General features: G+C 44.5%; 2 protein-coding genes and 1 long non-coding RNA gene across 4 annotated transcripts; all 3 read left to right on the top strand.

Annotated features, from left to right (window-relative positions):
• The first annotated feature begins 171 nt into the window (after positions 1–171).
• adsl (adenylosuccinate lyase) lies at positions 172–6,963 on the top strand. Of its 2 annotated transcripts, none has more exons than XM_086170390.1 (13): positions 172–191; positions 671–820; positions 3,277–3,480; positions 3,714–3,758; positions 4,349–4,428; positions 4,545–4,716; positions 4,790–4,836; positions 4,931–5,021; positions 5,149–5,218; positions 5,808–5,955; positions 6,050–6,230; positions 6,304–6,480; positions 6,614–6,963. In XM_086170390.1, exons 2-13 carry the CDS (start codon positions 677–679, stop codon positions 6,698–6,700), a joined length of 1,446 nt encoding a protein of 481 aa, XP_086026516.1. In that variant the 5' UTR covers positions 172–191; positions 671–676; the 3' UTR covers positions 6,701–6,963. The 2 variants fall into 2 exon arrangements, with proteins under 2 accessions (XP_086026516.1, XP_086026515.1); XM_086170389.1 differs by lacking the exon at positions 172–191 and adding an exon at positions 540–594.
• Positions 843–3,267, top strand: LOC147220858 (uncharacterized). Its single transcript, XR_015107925.1, has 3 exons — positions 843–2,419; positions 2,520–2,562; positions 2,660–3,267. It is a non-coding gene; the product is annotated as an uncharacterized LOC147220858 (long non-coding RNA).
• A 1,073-nt stretch (positions 6,964–8,036) lies between the features above and the next one.
• Positions 8,037–12,076, top strand: tmem150b (transmembrane protein 150B). The gene is made up of 6 exons (XM_086170535.1): positions 8,037–8,115; positions 8,644–8,703; positions 8,800–8,867; positions 9,160–9,287; positions 9,610–9,787; positions 10,670–12,076. Exons 1-6 carry the CDS (start codon positions 8,051–8,053, stop codon positions 10,861–10,863), a joined length of 693 nt encoding a protein of 230 aa, XP_086026661.1. The 5' UTR covers positions 8,037–8,050; the 3' UTR covers positions 10,864–12,076.
• Positions 12,077–18,518: the final 6,442 nt, after the last annotated feature.

Genomic DNA, 18,518 nt, shown 5'->3' with positions numbered 1-18,518 from the left:
GATATCAATACAAAACACGGCACAGAAAGCCTGTCATTCCTGTTCCGGGTTGACGGGCCCACAGCACATGCGCTGTAGGTACTTCCGCTGATCACATCCGTTTTAGCACTCGGCATCACCGAATAACGGTGAAAGAATATCCGAGTTTGGAAACTTTATGACCAAAGGAATTAAAGAACGAGGGGAAACGGGTGCATTTTTATTTACTCTAAACACACACTCTAAACACACGTATCAGCAATTTTTTAGTACTTCCTTTCAGAATGTAATATTTGCGCTTTGCTCATTATGTTATTGTATTGTATCTAAAGTCCGTGTGTTGTCCAATCGCAGTTGTCCTTCAGTTTAATATCAGGTGTAATTGCAAGCGAGATAAACTCTTTGACATGCGATGCGAACAAACCTGAGCAATAAGGGTGATTCTGATATTCTATGATAAACTTACTACGTATTACTACGGTTTCTTAACGCGCTTCCTGCACTTTTCATTAGAAACTTTGTGCCGTAAAGCGAGCGGCAGTGTCGTAAAACTCATTACATCGTCCACGTGACGCTCACATTGAAGTCTTAGCCCGCCTGCAACTCAAGCTAGCGGTCAGTGTGTGTGTTTGTGTGTGTGTAACCGGGGTCCAAGTCAATCTCAACTCCTGTTTATCCTCCCGTTCACCAGACAACCATGGCAGCCGCTGACGAGTTCATGAAGTACCGTTCCCCGCTGGTGTCCAGATACGCCAGCAAGGAAATGGCCTTCAACTTTAGCGACAGGAAGAAATTCACAACCTGGAGGAAGCTGTGGATCTTCCTTGCAAAGGCTGAGAAGGTTAGCTGGGTTATAGCGATGAGAACTTTTTTTAAATTTTTTTTCTAAGCCAACACTTTGTGCAGCTTTAAAATGTCTCATGTGTTCGACCTTCATATAGACATATCAAGTTTCCGGCACTAAATATAGTTTAACTTTGCCATCCAGGTTCTCCCTGTAGGGAACCCAAGTCCTGTACGAGAAATTCTTTTTTCATACTACCAGCAACTTTGGATTAATGCAACACCCGTTTCATTCATAACATTTCAACTTGTTTCGAAAACCAATATTCCCTTGAAATGCATGTGTGCTATTGTATCTTAAAGTGCAAATGCCCAAGTTCGGACATTTCAAGGCAGTAGAACAAGCAGAATTATGAAACTGCATTCCTATATTTCATTATTATTTCATGTGACATAAACCATCGCTATTTCAAAGTCTGTGGATCTTGAGAGCAAGTTTTTAAACTGAATCAAAATATTTTCATAACCCATTATATGAGTTCTGAATGATAGAATGGTATAGTATTTAGCATTTGAGACAATTGTCTCTATGTCCCCTTGCAGTCCCCAATCAGACAACATTGGCGCTGCTGTGTTAGAAAGTTTAGATCTGACTGATCTTGGCTGTGTACTAATATGTTGTGTTGTAAATGTCAGCCTGTATTAGAAACTACAGAAAACATTTGACAGCAGTCCCAAGTGTACTTTCCAGGTGTGCTGGCCAGGTGACAAATGTTCCTGTTTAGCCTTTGCTTTTCTCCCCAGTATGCTTTATTTTCTGTTTATTCCAATGAGTCTTGTTTTAAGAAAATCCTTTATAAATAGATACATCACAGTAACGTCAGGTTGCTATACAGTATGACAAAAGCCATTTATTTGTTTACGCCTTTGTCCTAAATTTCAAGTATATCAATGAAATAATTCCACAGTATAATTTGAGTTCAGTGCACCAGAGAACTGTCTCTCGGTGCCATCACCCTATTCACCTTTAGCTGAAAAAAGCATGTGAGTAAATGTTTTATATTGTAGACACAACAATGCATCTTTCGCTCTTCTCGGTGGTGTGTGCGCTTGTGCATGCACATGCGTACGTGGTCAGTGTTTCTCTCACTTTTGATTCAGACATAAATCCAAGTCTCTCATCTATGATTTGTCGCTGCTGCAGCGGCGCAGACGCCAAGTGACCTCGGCCTGAGTCACGTGAGGAAAAGTAAGGAGATTAACTGGCGACATACTCTCACTCAAGTGCAGTACCACATGCGACCGATGGGATGTGTACTCTTGCACATTGATCTGAATTGATCTAATGCTTTTCTTTTTTTAGAATCTCTGTTTGCAGTGTTCTTCAGGGGGTTAGCTGAACCACAATTTGTCTTTGTGTATATTTGTGTTTGTGTGTGTGTGTGTGTGTGTTTCGGGAGGGTTGGAGTTCAGAGTGAAAATAGCCTACAGAGAATGTCTCCGTAACTGGAGACGACGTCTTGGCTCACAGAATTTTCCTCTTCCTTTTGCGGTAGAAGAATAACCACTTCCTGCCGCGAGAATAATCTGATTAAACAGCAGTTTTCCCGACATGTGGCTGCATCGTAACGCGGAGGATGGAAGGAACATTTCACATGTGAGAGCCAGTTTCTCAGTTAATCAATTTGTAGGCCCATGACTGACTGAACAAAAAAAAAACAACCTTCCAATCTAATCAAGCTAATTCGTCCACTCAGCATGGGAGCACATGTCTCTGGAGATGGAGGAAAAGATTAGAGGGTCTGTCTTGTGTGCAAACATAAAGCAAAAAAATCTCATCTTAACAAAATCAATTTGACAAACAGTCTTCAAACATGTCTGCTTTGCTGCAGCACAGAGGGACAGTGAAGCAGCCGTGTGGAGAGAGACTGGGTCTGGAAGCCGCACAGAAGTCGCATGAACATAAATTACATCCCATTAAGAGAATTTAAAGGTTACAGTAGTTGCGGGCCTTGGTAATATACAGAAAAAAATGGTAAGGATATTAAATGGGGATGAATAAAAATCTTTGTTTTTAAAATCTGTATCTGTGAGCATTGCTATTATCAGGAGAAATGCAACTCACAATTGTTATTTTAATACAGCGTATTAATCAGTTAAATGTCATTTAAGCCCCTCCCACAAGGGTGTGTTAAACTGACTGATTAGTCAGTTTCTCTGTCATTTACAATGGCTGATTGAATGACTGACATCCCTGATAAGGACCAACGTGTTTCAACAAAAATCTGTATAGTTCACTGTTTAAAATTGATTTTCCACATTATCAGATGACATTTGACTTAGAAGTTTCTGCTGGTCGATGCCTTATTCGCTTTTTATCTTCCGTCTTTGAAAGAACTCGAGAAAATGTGTATAAGAACATTTGGTTGTTGCACGTCACCCTCTGTTTAAAGGCTTCCCTGGTAGCAAAAAGTCGCGGAGGGTATTTGAAACTTGACTTGTCCACCTCCACAGGCTCTGGGTCTGCCTGTCACCGACGCGCAGATCTCGGAGATGGAGAGCCACGTGGAGGACATTGACTTTGCCATGGCTGCTGAAGAGGAGCGCAAGCTCCGGCATGACGTCATGGCCCATGTCCACACCTTTGCACACTACTGCCCCAATGCGGCCCCCATCATCCACCTGGGAGCCACATCCTGCTACGTGGGAGACAACACTGTTAGTAAATTCAAGTTCCCGCTTCTCCTCTCAGTGCAGTTGTTTTTGTGCAGGTGGCTATTAAACACAGCTCCTACAGTGGCCGGGATCGTGATAGGCTGGTTTTCAGAGCATCATGTGCTAATGCTAACTGAGCTTATGTACAGAAGCCACATGCTCTCAGCTGTTTGGCTTTTTATTCTCTCCTCATTGAAGCTCCCCTCAGTTTGTTTTTTTTCTCGTTCCCCCCGCAGGACCTGATTATGCTGCGTGATGGATTTGACATTCTGCTACCGAAGGTGAGCTCAGCTGTTTGAGCCAAAACACGAGCGTCCATCGTGTTATGCTTCTGTGAATTGGGGAGCCTCAGCTGCAACGAGTCAACGATGTAGAAATCCTCTGTGGGGATTCTCGAAAAGTCTGCTCCATCGCTCATGGATGCACATGTGATCATGGCAAAATGAAAACATACGGTGTAATAATAAAAACAAGTAGTACTCAAACAGATCTTAGCATCTCTAGTAGCTAATTAAGATACATTTAATTCTTAATTTATATGCTTGAGCACAAACACCTTGATTCCCTAATCCTTTTAAAGTGATGTTTGACTACAAGAAAGTCATTTTAATCATGCGCATATCCTGAAACCTGAATCTTTGCAGTTTTGTAATCCCCACATTCATGAGTTTCGTATTTGTCAGTTTTCTCTCTTCTGCTGGCTTTCTATTGTAAGTTTATCTCCCAGTTCTCACCTATGTAGTAGTGCATAGATGAAGTCAGATGGGAGAATGCCATTAAAATTCACTGTAATGTAGGGAGAATGTGTAGACTGTAGTCTGTTATCATTTTAGTTGTAGACAAACATAAACCCATGTCTTGGTGCCTACAGCTGGCCCGAGTCATCGACAGACTGGCAAACTTTGCGGAGAAGTACGCCGACCTTCCCACGTTGGGCTTCACACACTACCAGTGAGTCTGAAATCGGCCCCACAGCCAAAGGCAGTGTTGCGCCCCTATCCTCCGCACAAAGTCAACAATCTATCTTGGACTCCATACTTCCTTCTCGCCCCCTGCTCTCCTGTCAGGCCGGCCCAGCTGACCACGGTGGGGAAGCGCGCGTGTCTGTGGCTGCAGGACTTGGCCATGGACGTGAGGAACCTTCAGCGCGCCCGGGACGACCTGCGTTTCCGGGGGGTCAAGGGGACCACCGGGACACAGGCCAGTTTCTTGCAGCTATTTCAGGGAGACCACGATAAGGTAAAAAAAAATATGATGTCAACAGTTACACTGAAGTTGCAGCATTTCTGATGAGCCAGTCATTATCATCCAGGTAGAAGAGCTGGACAGGATGGTGACAGAGATGGCCGGTTTTAAGAGGTAAGTTTTAGTGAAGCGGGAATCGTTTGCTGTAGATCATGCACAGAGGCTTATGGATAGATTGTTTTTAAATGCAAGATGTCGTTCACTACAGAGCCTACCAGGTAACTGGACAGACTTACAGCCGCAAAGTGGACATTGACTGCCTGTCCACTCTGGCCAGCATGGGGGCGACCGTTCACAAGGTAAGATGGAGAAAGGTTGCCATCTAGTGGCAAAACATAGAACTTTCACAGCTCCGTCTCCAACTTTTATGGAAGATTGGATTGGATTGGAAGATATAAGAGTTTTTGGGTCTTCTGTCTGTCGTAGATCTGTACCGACATCCGCCTGCTCGCCAACCTCAAGGAGATTGAGGAGCCTTTTGAGAAAGAACAGATCGGTACAGTCACTTTTATTCGCCCTGTGGCTTATCGTGGAATGGCCTTAGTGTTATAATTCTCATACTGCTGCAATAAGAAGCAGTATGAGAATTAGAATTATAGATTTTGTTCCAAAAATTGTATATTTTGTTCCTAAAATAGATTTATAACTAAAACTCTCTCAAATTCATGAAACAACCACATCATGACGTTACTGCTAATTAAGTTTTGTACTTTTAACAACATTTATTATTAAATCCTCTGCTGCAGTTTGTTGAATTGATAGCTAATAAAAGCCTGTTTTTTGTTGGATTTTTTGTTTAAAACAGGTGAGGGGGCAAAAAGTCACTATTAGAATTAAAAGATAAATAGAATTGATAAATATTTACTTTGTTACAATCAGTAATAAAACAGTAGTAGACATTGATGTCAAAAAATCTTCCATCTTGCTCATTTACTATGAAAATTGTTATTTTAGTTTTGGTTTATTTGGGGTTCTAAACAATCAAATCTAAAAGCAAATTGATATTTTTTTTTATTATTATTTTTTTTAATTATATGTAATATTTTTCCTCGTGATGAACTTGTGCCCCAACTCCTGCCTTCTAGGTTCCAGTGCAATGGCCTACAAGAGAAACCCCATGCGCGCGGAGCGTTGCTGCAGCCTGTCCAGACACCTGGTGGCGCTGGTGTCGGACCCACTGCAGACGGCCTCGGTGCAGTGGCTGGAGAGGACCCTGGATGACAGCGCAAATAGGTGAGACACTCCAAAACACATGGCATGGATGAGATAAAAATTGTATTCCCCGCCATGTTGTTGTCCTCCTCACACTCAAGCCCTTGTCCTGCAGGAGGATCTCCCTGCCCGAGTCCTTCCTGACCGCCGACATCATACTCAGCACCCTGCAGAACATCTGCGAGGGTCTGGTGGTCTACCCCAAAGTCATAGAGCGACACATCCGCCATGAGCTGCCCTTCATGGCCACAGAGAACATTATCATGGCCATGGTGAAGGCTGGAGGAAACCGGCAGGTGAGGTGACTCTTCGATGCGTTTGGAAAAGGATCGCGAGCTTCACGGTGAACGATGGTGACCTGTTGCCCAGGACTGCCACGAGAAGATCCGCGTCCTGTCCCAGGAGGCGGCCGCTGTGGTCAAACAGGAGGGCGGCGATAACGATCTGCTGACCAGGGTGCAGGCCGACCCCTACTTCGCCCCCATCCTGGGTCAGCTGGACGCGCTGCTCGACCCCAAGACCTTCATTGGCCGCGCTCCTCAACAGGTACGACCACATCTCCTCTTCAGGATGGTTCACCCGACCGGCCGGGCTTTTGAAATCCAGCCACATCAGGCTCCTTCCTGGTTGTGCAGGAAGCGGAACGATGCCGCTAACCGGTTTGTCTCCAACCCGCCAGGTGGCCAGATTCCTGTCCGAAGAAATCCACCCCATTCTGGAGCCCTACAAGGCCAAGATGGACGTCAAGATCGAGCTCGAGCTTTAACGCACACACAAGGGATGAATGAAAGAGGGTAAAAAAGAAACCCTCGGGTTCGAGGGCCCGGTGGCACTTTGCTAACTGTGGTCTGAGAAGGTTCCCTTCTGGCATGAAGGTACCCCCTCACTGCAGCTGGAAGAGAACTTGCATTTATTCAAATGATCATCTTTCACACATGCACTAACAAACTGACAGGGAGACAAGCGATGAGAAAGAGACTCCGAGTGGATGTCGAGTTTGACCTTAATAAAGAAAAAAGCCAAATGGGTCCTTTTGTAGTTTTTCTTTCCACCTCCTGGTTTTTTGATAAGCACTGTAAACATGTTTGCTTGTGTTTTTATAATCATAACAGAGCTATAAACCGAGAATGTTGAATTGAACTCAACTGTCAAGTATCATAGGTCACAGCAGGACAAGATGTGTAGTATTAACGAACTACAGTTGCAATTTTTTTTATGGTGAAACAAATATCAAAGAAAAAGTCCGGTTACCATGGCTACTAGACGGTGCTGGGTGGCTGGTTGAATTGCAGGTTCTTCATGTTAAGGGTTTTATTTTTTGTATGAAACCAATGGCTGGATCAGAGAGGAAATGGTTGCGGAGGTTGTAAATGTATAAAATCCAGCGTCTCACAGTCCACACCCAGGCTATAAATTAGAATCACTACCGTAATGCTCTGTGTAGATCTTTATTTTCTTAGAACAATAGAGGAACAAAACCAATTTATCAGATTTATTTGTGTTTAAAACTCCATAGTAAGTAATGCTGACGCTCCCTTTTTTCCTGTGGTCATCCTTCACGTCCTCTCCTGTCCCGACACCTGTGACTCTGCACGTGGCTTTAGGAGGATTTTTGGGTCATTATGGTAAATATGGAGATAGAGCTCCAGGGCGGGGAGCTGCTTTTTCACTCACCTGCCATTCTCTGTAACTGTGAGTACCAAGATCTCTCTATCACACACACACACACACACATGTGCTTCCTGTGACATTTGTGTTCCTGAACATTACTTTGAGTGATGGAATACAGAATTTCTCATCTGCTATGTTTTTTTCACATTGTTTTTTTTTTTTTTTTTTTTTTTTAAAGATCAATAATGCTTTTACATGAGAGATTTGTTCATCGTATTCTACTTATTTCTATATCATTATGCATGGAGTATCTGGATTCACACAATTTCCTCGGGCATCAATACAATATTTCTGATTCTGATTCTGACATTTACATTGGCCTAAACAGATTTTGGTGTGTGTGTGTGTGTGTGTGTGTGTGGGGGTGTGGGTCTGGGTGTTGACGTGGGTGTGTCTGTGTCTGCGTCTGCGTCTGTCTGTTTCTGTACATCAGCTGCATTGTAACATGTGGCTGTGGGTGCTGCTTCCTCTCTGCCTGGCTGTTTTTGCCACGTTAGGGATTTGCAGTGTGTGAGTATAAAACCCTCATTAACCCTTGTTGTCTCCTCGCACTGTAGCAGCAACATACATGTGATTATTCTGTAGTTCCACGGCATTCCTGTATGTTTTATATACTATCTCTGCTATTATCTCACTTTCAATTGATGAGCTTGTGTGGGCTCGGGGTGGGGGGTGGGGTGGGGGGGGTGACTCAGTGGGAGGGGAAGCGGTGATGTCACAGGTGGAGCCATGAGGGCGGGACTCATGTTGTAGTTTACTTTAACATATTGATGGATGCCACCTGACTGAAAACCCCAGACTGCACCTGCAGGTTAGAAAATAAAAGGTATGTATGTCATGTGGTCATGGACGCAGTGCAACAGCATGTTTCGGCGTTGGAGAGGAGAAGAAGAAGGTGGATGTTGGGTTTAAACATTATTACAGGTCCTCAAAGTGCAAGCATACAGACACACACACACGCTTGTGCATTCAGGACAAGCACATGAAAACTGGATTTTAATTTCTCAAGTGTAAAACAACTGTTTTCCCGTGTTATAGGTTTGCAATAGCGGTAACCAATGGATCAGTCAACCTGACAGAGGGCGTTCCCTATATCAGGTGTGTGTGTGTGTGTGTGTGTGACAGTTAATATGAAAGTACTTTTGCCAGGATAGTTCTAAAACATTTTTATTTCCTGTGTTTTGTTTTTAACAGTCAGTGTGGCACCTACAACCCTCAGAGCTGCCTTTTTGCGCAGATCTGCAACATCAGCTCCTTTTTAGGTAAAACACTTTTATTTATATCATTTTTACATGTCAAGACCTCAGGCTCTGAACCTCCAAATGCTCTTTAATTTTAGGTTTATTTTCTTGATATTTGTGAATATTATATGCCCTTCAGTTGCTGCAAATGTTTTACCTCCTTCTGATGATTTGACCTCACTGAGGTCACGGCGCCGCAGGATGTTTCCTCCTCACCGTCGGCCGGGAACTGCTGCGAGGTGTCCGATACAATTTCACAAAGAATTTTCTCAGATCTGACTTCCTATCTGTTGCTCCCCGCCCCCTCCTTTAGCGCTCTGGATCGTGGTGATCCGTTTCCAGCAGGTGAGGGACTATGGCGACCACGGGAAGGCAAATATCATCAGCTTTGTCCTGGGATTCGTCTCCTGCATTGGAATCTCCGTCATCGGTAACTTCCAGGTGAGCCGCTGTCTCTGTGACATTCACCTGCTCGCAACGGACGTAAAAATAACATCGTTTGATCACTGGGCGCTTTGGCCGAAGAGCACTGGCCTCAGGGGCGAAGATGGTGTTGTTGTGGAGCAGAGCAGCTGCTCCTCTGTGGGAAGTATTTTCTTTTTACTCAAAGGTCAAGTATAGACGGGAGGGACGGGCTGCGTCCTTTCAAGCTCGAGGTTGGGTTTCACTGCTCCTGTTTCTCCACTTTAATCCTTTCTTCTCATATATTTTCTCAAACTTCATTTGACTTGCTCCCTAAAAAGTGTGTGTTCAACTTATTCAGCAATCGGTGTTAATGGGAATTCACCTTTTGGGAGCTTTCCTGGCTTTCTTCTGCGGCTTGGGCTACTTCTGGGCGCAGCTGTACCTGACCTACCGAGCGCAGCCGTCCGCCGACCGCTGCTGGGTCGGTCCCGTCAGAGCGACCTGCTGCGTCCTCTGCACCATCCTGGTCATCGTCAGTATCCTTTCGAGCCCCTGGCCTTCCTCTCTGATGCTCCCAAAACTGCATCTGTAATAATTCCAGGAAGTACTAAACAGGCCCACTGAGGTCATGTTGCACCGTTACTATGTGAGGAAGAGTCTACCGAACACACACACACGTACACACACACTGACACTCGACTTAAAACAAAACCTGTGATAAAATATGTGCAAAAGCAAATGATCAACTTTTCTATGCAAAGTCCAAAAGCAAACAAGGTTGACAGTCCGAGTGGTCCGGGTTAGCAGAGAGGAAAGATGTATCTTATTTACTTATTTTACTGCGGCTCTGTGTGCTGAGCAACACGAGTACCTGAATTTCTCTGTCTGAGATAATAAAGACTTTTGACTTTGACCTTTTAGCACAAGCTCCTCCCAGCGGCTGAAAAACAGCACATAGAACTCCAGGATTAGAAACAAAACAAAACATAGGTATCGAAATTTGGAATTACATTCCCTCGTCACTTTTGTAAATAGTATCATTCACCCGGCCCTATAAATGCCAACAAATATTTATGATAATATAATCTTTTTTTTTGATTTTTTTTTAATTACTGTAGCTGTAGGTGTTCTACTTTGCACTGGCTGATTCAGGCGCAGAGATGGTGTTTGGACAGAGCTGCCCTGCAGCCGGCCCTCGGATGAACCCTTTACAATCACAGGGTCATAAAAGGGGTGGACGGTGGGCGGGGATGGGTGGCTGGTGTGTGTGTGTGTGTGTGGGGGGGGGTTCAGACAGAGAGGTGAGAAAGGACACGAAAGGTTACTTACTGGAAATGGAATTCTATAAATTGTTATTGTTACTGCAATTGCACATTTTAGTTTTTTTTTTTTTTCCTTGACGGCCATTTCCTCCCCAGTGTCCATCCTCCACAACACTGGTTCCCGGTCCGGCGCCGCCGCCTGTGAGTGGGCTCTGGTGCTGCTCTTCTTCTGCCTCTTCGGCCTGTTCGCGGCCGAGTTCAGACACATCGACTGTCACCGCCTCACGGTCCAAACGCAAGCCGGGAATGTGCGCCGCAGCTCTTTGAAAGAGATGGGCACGCTCGGCTGAACGCGCTAACACACACACACACACATACACACACACACACACAAACACCTCGCCCATTTCATCCAACCACATGTGGTTCAATATTGAGCCTCACAGGAAGCTACAGTTTCTGCATTGACTCGAACGTTATTTAAAAGCCGTGCATTACATTGATATTTCGATGATGTAAAGATGTTTTAACCCCCCCTAACACGGGGGGGGGGGGGGGGGGTCGACCGCAGAGATTCAGTGCAAATAAACACGCACTTTCTCTCTCTCTCTCACACACACACACACACAGCAGCACGAATATGCATCAGTCTTTGTTTTCAGTGCACTCAGATATGAAAACATCCAATCCTGGCGTGTGTTTGGCATCATCTAGCGATTATGTAACTTTTCAACCAGATGTGCAACTGCTGACTGTGGGGCTATCTGGCCATCCCACAGCCCCGGGTGCTCGACCTAAAAAAAAAAAAGTTTGGTAGGCGCTGAACTAGAAACTAATTGGCGTATGGATCAATATAGAATCGTCATTGAACGCCGGCTGGCAACATCCAGAGACGTCCAGGAAGATTACTTCATGACCCAAGTCCTCACGTGCACCTCTTTGACTTTAGGTGCTTGAAAGTCTTTATTTTAGGTGAATCCAGCATTTAAAGTAACTGTCGACTGTCAAAACAGTCACAGAATTATTTCATAGTGACAAATCAATCAATCAATAACTGAAGCTCTGACATGTTGCAAGGGTCGATTGGGACGAAAAGACATTCATAACAGGTTTGAAAGTTTTGTTGTTCACACAAATGGAATTGACTTCGATCAGTCGCTTTAAAACATTATTTACCTGAATAACTCCCTTGTAGTGGCCTGCATTTGCAATGTTTCTGATGTTTATTTAAGTCTGTTAAGATTTTGGTTATCAAACTGCAGCTTTATTTAATGTAAAGGAACTGCAGGGTTAATGCGACTCGCTGCCAAAGGCCAAACACTTTCCAAATTAAATGACCTTTGACCTAATTACCAATACTATTGCAATTTTATTTTTTGTGGGTTTAAACCTCATCATCGGTGACAATTCCAATGGTTCCTTTTTTTGACATTTTGAATCAGAAATGTTAATTACAGTGGCTGTGATAATTTCCAACTAATATTATACAAGGTTTAAAAAAAAAAAAGGATTCATAATTTATTGTCTTTTTTCCCAAGTAAAATAATGCGTGTTAAATCAGAATGCCCCTAATGTTTTTTTTTTAATTACCATGAAATGTATACATAATCAAAAACATGTATTCCAGCGCAGTAGCATGTACATTTGTAGTAATTACTGACATTCCAACGCTGATTGGGTTTGTTTTATTGCTCAAACCCCCCCATCACTTTTAATTTTATTACTCAAAATTAATACACCAGAAGAAGCCGTTTTGTGATGTCACCTTATCCATCTCCTGGCATGTCATATTTTCTAAAAGCCTCTCTATCTGCGGAGTGTGAGATGAGTGCAGGATTAGGGCCGAGGCGGAGAATTCCAGGAAAGGTCTGGTGTTTTTCTGCCTCTGCTCCACCTGCCAGCTTGAAATCACCAGTGAAGAATGTTCCCGTTGTGATGCATAAGAGCGGCCGCCTGCTCAAGAATATAAGCTGAATTTGTCCATTTATTTTTTTCCGAAGAAAAAGTTATTTTTGTCTTATTAGCATCAGCGGGATTGAAGCGTGCAGCCTCAGTAAAAACTTTGCACATTGTGCAGTACCAACCTTGTCCAGCAGGGGTGCTGTGGAGCAACCACTGTTCCTGATAAGCATATCGCAAAAAGAGATCTGGCTCTGGTGTCATTCCAGCATATTTTTCAGTAGATCCCAGTACTTTTAAGCAAAACGTGCACAACCATCAGGCTCTCACGGCTACGCTGGGGCGAGGGCGGTCTTGGTCCTGGCTCCGGAACCCGGACCCTCGGATTTCCGACACGGTCCCTCGTTCGTTCCGAAGGATCACATTTTCTTCTCGGGTTTGCATTATTTGGCTTCACGTAATTTAGAAAAATCATCCAGGGCCTGCAGGGAGGGGAATACTGGGTCCCCAGTGTCTCGCTCGTTCCTGACAGCATTCTTTCACATACTGATCACTGGCAGAGGGCTTTGACCGGCGGCCGCTGGGATCAGCTCCTAATTCTATGGGAATTTCGTCCAGAGCTGTCAGTTACCAGAGTCCTGCTGCAGAGATTCTGCTTACACTTAAAGTTTTCCTCTTGTTTTAAAGAAAAAGATTGGTAATCTGATAATATTTTGAAAACTCAGCTGCAGTTTTATTTCTCTCACACTCAAATCCGGACGAGTGCGGGGACATGAACAGAAATCTGGTAGCTGTCGGGCTCTGCTCTCCTAGGATGGGCCAGATTAAGCAACTGGGAAGCTGAACCTACATCCACTAAATTCCATGATGCTTTCCCTTTATTCAACTCTGCATGAGCCTTATAAGGCCACAGTTGTATGGATGGTATTTTTAATCACAAATGAAGAAAATAGAGCTCGAATGGCCCTCCTGTGTCGAGAGGCAAAGAGCAAATAAAGGTCAATGCTTATAGTCGGTCTGGTAAGTGATCGAGGCGATGATGTATTTAAGCACCGCTTCACAATGGCGACTGTTCAGACTTTGACACCTTTGGTTCCACAGGTCCGCCTCAGATGGAGCCAAATACCCATAAATGTGCTTTTTTTATTTTGCGAGACTAAAAAATCTACAGGAAGAGCGATAGAACTCCCCCCGAAAAAGAAGAAAAAGTCACCCGTCGCCGCGTGGAAAGGCCGAGGAGCGCTTGATGTAAATGTCAGAAAAGGTCAGGACCCTTTGTTGTAACGCAGGAGAACACAGTTTTATGTAACACCCGCCTTGATGCAGAAAAGAGTTAAGTCGTCCCCTCTCTCCCTGCCCCGGACCGTAATCTCCCTTAACACGTGCACGTGCTCGAGCCTCTCTTATCCCCCCGGACACGTCTCCAGAAACAAGCCGCGGTTTCCTATCTTGGTAGCCCTCCGTCGCTTGACTTCACAGTAGCGCTCCGACGTGTCGGCTCTTATCGTCGGGGCGCCAAATCCTGCGCCTTCTACCCCCGAAAAGCCGCTGCATCTGCGAGATAGCCGCCTGTCGGTTTTGAAAAGCAGAGATAGGACGGGGAGTTAAGCGCCGCTGCTGGAGGGACACCCGCGGACAAGAGACGGGGATTGTCCAGATGTGAGGGTGTCAGATGGAGAGGTAGATAGAGAGACCTGCAGGGCGACGCATTAGGAGTGATACTCGGAGTGATACGGCCAGAAAAATAGGAGTGGGCACTTGCAGCCATGAGCTCACCCGCCTTCCCTCTGGCAGCGCCCTCCAGAAAGCTGCCCTTTTGCAGAAAAATGCCAAAGGCAGCGCATTCCAGCCGAGCGGCCGCACAAAGGCCCTCCCTGGTCCGGGCCGCACAGGCGCAATCAGACAAGGAATAATTATATAATTAGGCATCCTGCTGCAGACAGGGACCCTCAGACTGGGCGCTGGTGTGTCAGATTTACATTAGGGGACAATGACGGGAGTCTGGCCTTTCGGCGGGGACAGCAGGGGGGGCTCCAGCATCGGCACTTATGAGATCGTCATGATATGTCATGAATAACGGCTGACCTTCAGCCTGTGGAAATTAGGACCTGTATTGTGGCGGGTGCAGTGTGTGTGTGTGTGTGTTTGCTTGTGTGTGTGTGTTCCTGTGGTGTGTAGGGAGGCTCGGGATTCGTCTGCACTGTAGACGCGAGCTGGAGATGAGAAACAGGAGACGCAGCTTTGAACCAGGGGAAGGTGAAGCCACGCTGAGTAGTCCCTGCAGGTTTCCAGCCGCCGCATCACAAGGCCGCCCCCCCCGAGTGCCCGAGCGGGTCCTCGTTCCCAGACCAGAATCCAGCCTGTGTCCCCGTCAGTTGGCCGCCGCCCAACAATCTAACCCTCGCATCGCGGCCTTGGCTTAGGGTGTGTCTCCACTCGCACGGGACAACACAGAATAGACTATTGTTGATTGCCGAAGAAAGAGGGGCGGGGGGGTGGGGGGGTGGTAGCTGGGGGGGGGGGTGGGGGCGCAGATGGTGCAGAGAGATGGCGGACAATGGAGTGTGTCTCACTTCCATACTGTGCACAGTTGCACATCTATGGACAGACTTGAGGCCGAAGTAACGTCCCAAAGTAAAAGGGAGAACCAGCAGACCGTTCACTTGGATCATGCAGTTTTTAATGATTACACACACACACACACACATATATTTGTAGATTTGTATATATATATAGATGTATATATGCATCTATATATATAGATGTATATCTACATACATACTGCCTAAAAACATGTATTTATAAAAGATATGTGTGTGTGTCTCTCTCTCTCTCTCTCTCTCTCTCTCTCTCTCTCTCTCTATATATATATATATATGTATGTAGACACACACAGTGAGGAGAACAAGTATTTGATACACTGCTGATTTTTCAGCTTTTCTGATATGCAAAACATGTATGATTTTTAGGTAATTAATTTGCCTGCAGACCGTTTACTTGGATTATGCAGTTTTTAAGATTACACACACACACACACACACACACACACACACACACACGTAGATTTGTTTTTTATATGTGTGCTATCTATACAGCTTAAAAACATGTATGTATATTATATATATGCGTGTGTCTATAGACACACACAGTGCGGAGTATTTGAAGAAGTATTTGATACACTGCTGATTTTTCAGCTTTTCTCACTTGCAAAACATGCATGATTTTAAAGTAATTCATTTTCTTTTTAATGCATGACATAGGTACTTGGTACAGCAGAAAAACAGAACCTAATATTTGGTACAGAAACCTTAGTTGGCAATTACAGAGATCAGACGTTTCCTGTAGTTCTTGCCCAGGTTTACACGCACGGCAGCAGGGATTCTGACCCACTCCATACAGATCTTCTCCAGATCCTTCAGGTTTCGGGGCAGTTGCTGGGCAATACGGACTTCCAGCTTCCTCCAAAGATTTTCTATCGGGTTCAGGTCTGGTGACTAGCTCGGCCACTCCAGGACCTTGAGATGCTTCTTACGGAGCCACTCCTTAGTTGGCCTGGCTGTGTGTTTCAGGTCGTTGTCATGCTGGAAGACCCAGCCAGGGTCCACCTTCAAGGCTCTTGCTGCGGGAAGGAGGTTGCCGGCCGAGATCATGCGATACACGTCCCCGTCCATCTTCCCCTCAATTCGGTGCAGTCGTCCTGTCCCCTTTGCAGAAACGCATCCCCGAAGAATGATTTTTCCACCTCCATGCTTCACAGTTGGGATGGTGTTCTTGGGATTGTATGCATCCTTCTTCTTGCTCCAAACACAGCGGTTGGAGTTTAGATCAAAAAGCTCTATTTTTGTCTTATCAGACCACATGACCTTCTTCCATTCCTCCTCTGGATCATCAAGATGGTCATTGGCAGGCGACCATCTCCAGACCACTAGTGGAGTTAATTCAGATAATGAGTGGAGAACAGGAGGGCTTCTAAAAGAAGAACTAATAGGTCTGTGAGAGCTGCAATTCTCACTGGCTGGTAGGTGATCAAATACTTATGTCATGCAATAAAATGCAAATGAATTACTTAAAAATCATACAATGTGTTTCGATGGATTTTTGTTTTACATTCTGTCACTCACAGGTGAAGAGTACCTATGATAAAAATATCAGACCTCCACATGCTTTGCAAGTGGGATGTATATACGTAGGTTAGAGGTAACTGAAACTGGTATAAATCCCCTTCAGTGCTGAGGACCCTTGGGTATGTGTGTCAGCTAACACTCGCGTGTCAGGATAAAATATTTACATTAATATTGTCATTGTAAACAGGGTATTTGTTTATATGCAACATCTATGCTTTGTATCCAGGAAGGTCCCACTGAGATCTTTCTGTGAGTCACGATCAAGGGAGCAACTTCTATATTGTAAAATGAACACATAAAATGTTATATTTAAAACATGTATGTGCATGTGTGTGACATAAAAAAAAAATCAGAAAAAATAATAGATGTCATAATAACTCAAATGTTACTATTTCACAAGAGAAAACGTAAATGTATGAAAACTGCAAATTGGAGCCAGAAAAGGACTTGCAAACTGTTGATGTTGAGGTTCCACATCTCATTTTAGCTGCAGGTCCATCAGGATGAGCAAGTTTTCCATGTGTTGTCCACCGCCCTGGGTGGAAGAATCTGATCAGCTGCTGCTGTAAGATGATAAAAGGCTGCAGATGCAAGTCATTTAGAAAACTTTGTCTTAAAATTATAAATCAACCTGAGCTTTTCTTTGCCTTTGAAACAGAGAAACTATCCCGGGGGGTTGAGCGACCTGCCAGGTGAAGAAGGAGTGAGGAAGGGAGGCGCTGTGCACCCCTTCCTCCGAGTTTCTTGTCCGACGAGAAACAATCTTTGAATATTAGGATGAGGCTTCATTAGGTCTCTGCCATTTCCAAAGGTTTTCAACAGGTTAGTCACATTTTTCATTCATTCATTCATTCATTCATTCATTATTCATTCATTCATTCATTAGCTATGCAGTCAGCCTAGCCGAGCTGTCATTGGCTGAGAGGTGGTCACAAACTGATCCAAGCCAATCACAGGGCCACATACAGACACGTACAACCATTCACTCTCTCATTAACACGTCACATAAAGACATAGATCAATTCACCCTCTCATTCACGTGTCTTATTTTTGGAAAACACGGAGGACTTGAATTGTGCTGTCATTTTTATTGTTTTATGATAAATTTTGTTTAAACACTTAGAAAAAAAACATTTATAAAGCCTCTCCCAAACCAGCGGCGGCATCATGACCGGCTGCGAGTGTTCGAAGAAATACTCGGCAAAAGCACTTTTTATTAATACTTTCATTTTGCATCCCAAGTTTTTTTTTTGAGAGTCAGCGATTCGGTCACAGCAGGTCAGGCCGGGTGCAGACCTGGGTCTGCCAGCTCACACACACAAACACACACACTTGCCAACATCAGCTGCTATGTAGCCATTAAAAATAAATTCAAACTAGAGAGAGGAAAAATGACTGATATTAAAAGTATAATAAAGCCCCCTCAACGTAAAATTTAGAGGATGGCTCCCTTTCGCAGGGTGTCTATATTTACGTCTTGCAGATTTATTTTGGGTGGATGACGAACAAACCCTGCTCCTCTTTGCTCCACAGACATTCAGGATTTTGTGGTAAAAAAGACCTGGTCTGGAAACACAACCAGCCGACTCCTTTGCATTCGTACGTCTCGCAGACGTGTGATGGTAAACACGGTCGCCACAAATTGGTTTGCTTTACGTTCAAGCTTGATTGGAGGAAGGAAGGAGCAAAGGCGTGGCCTCCCTTTTGTGATGTCACAGAAACCCAAGTATTCTCATGCAAACACTGAAATAACCACCGCATTCTGTAGTTTTGATAAAGTGGTAAACTTTGATGAAGTTGCTTTAACCTTCGGCGGTGACAAGGTCGTCTCCTGTGTTTTTTCAAACGCCAAATCATAATCAAAGGATTTGTTTCTTCAAACTACAGGCGAATATTTTCTTTTTAACTCAAAAAGCCATTTCATGACTGCTTTTCATTTCATGACTGCTTCCTGAGGTCTCGGCGGTGGGAAAAACAAACAG

The sequence above is a fragment of the Fistularia commersonii genome, chromosome 23 (assembly GCF_037954325.1).
Source record: "Fistularia commersonii isolate RoL2024-O1a breed Wild chromosome 23, RoL_Fcom_v1.0, whole genome shotgun sequence".
NCBI classification, from domain to species: domain Eukaryota; kingdom Metazoa; phylum Chordata; class Actinopteri; order Syngnathiformes; family Fistulariidae; genus Fistularia; species Fistularia commersonii.
The sequence above is the reverse complement of the archived record's forward strand: the minus strand, read 5'-3'. Positions and strand labels throughout refer to the sequence as shown.

Bases quoted from the DNA above. Each gene is read 5' to 3' on its own strand.
- adsl (XM_086170390.1), top strand. From the start codon at position 677: ATGGCAGCCGCTGACGAGTTCATGAAGTACCGTTCCCCGCTGGTGTCC. The intron at 4,717-4,789 runs GTAAAAAAAAAT...ATTATCATCCAG, and splicing joins TTCAGGGAGACCACGATAAG to GTAGAAGAGCTGGACAGGAT. The intron at 5,022-5,148 runs GTAAGATGGAGA...TGTCTGTCGTAG, and splicing joins TGGGGGCGACCGTTCACAAG to ATCTGTACCGACATCCGCCT.
- tmem150b (XM_086170535.1), top strand. From the start codon at position 8,051: ATGTGGCTGTGGGTGCTGCTTCCTCTCTGCCTGGCTGTTTTTGCCACG. The intron at 8,116-8,643 runs GTGAGTATAAAA...CCCGTGTTATAG, and splicing joins ACGTTAGGGATTTGCAGTGT to GTTTGCAATAGCGGTAACCA. The intron at 9,788-10,669 runs GTATCCTTTCGA...TTTCCTCCCCAG, and splicing joins CACCATCCTGGTCATCGTCA to TGTCCATCCTCCACAACACT.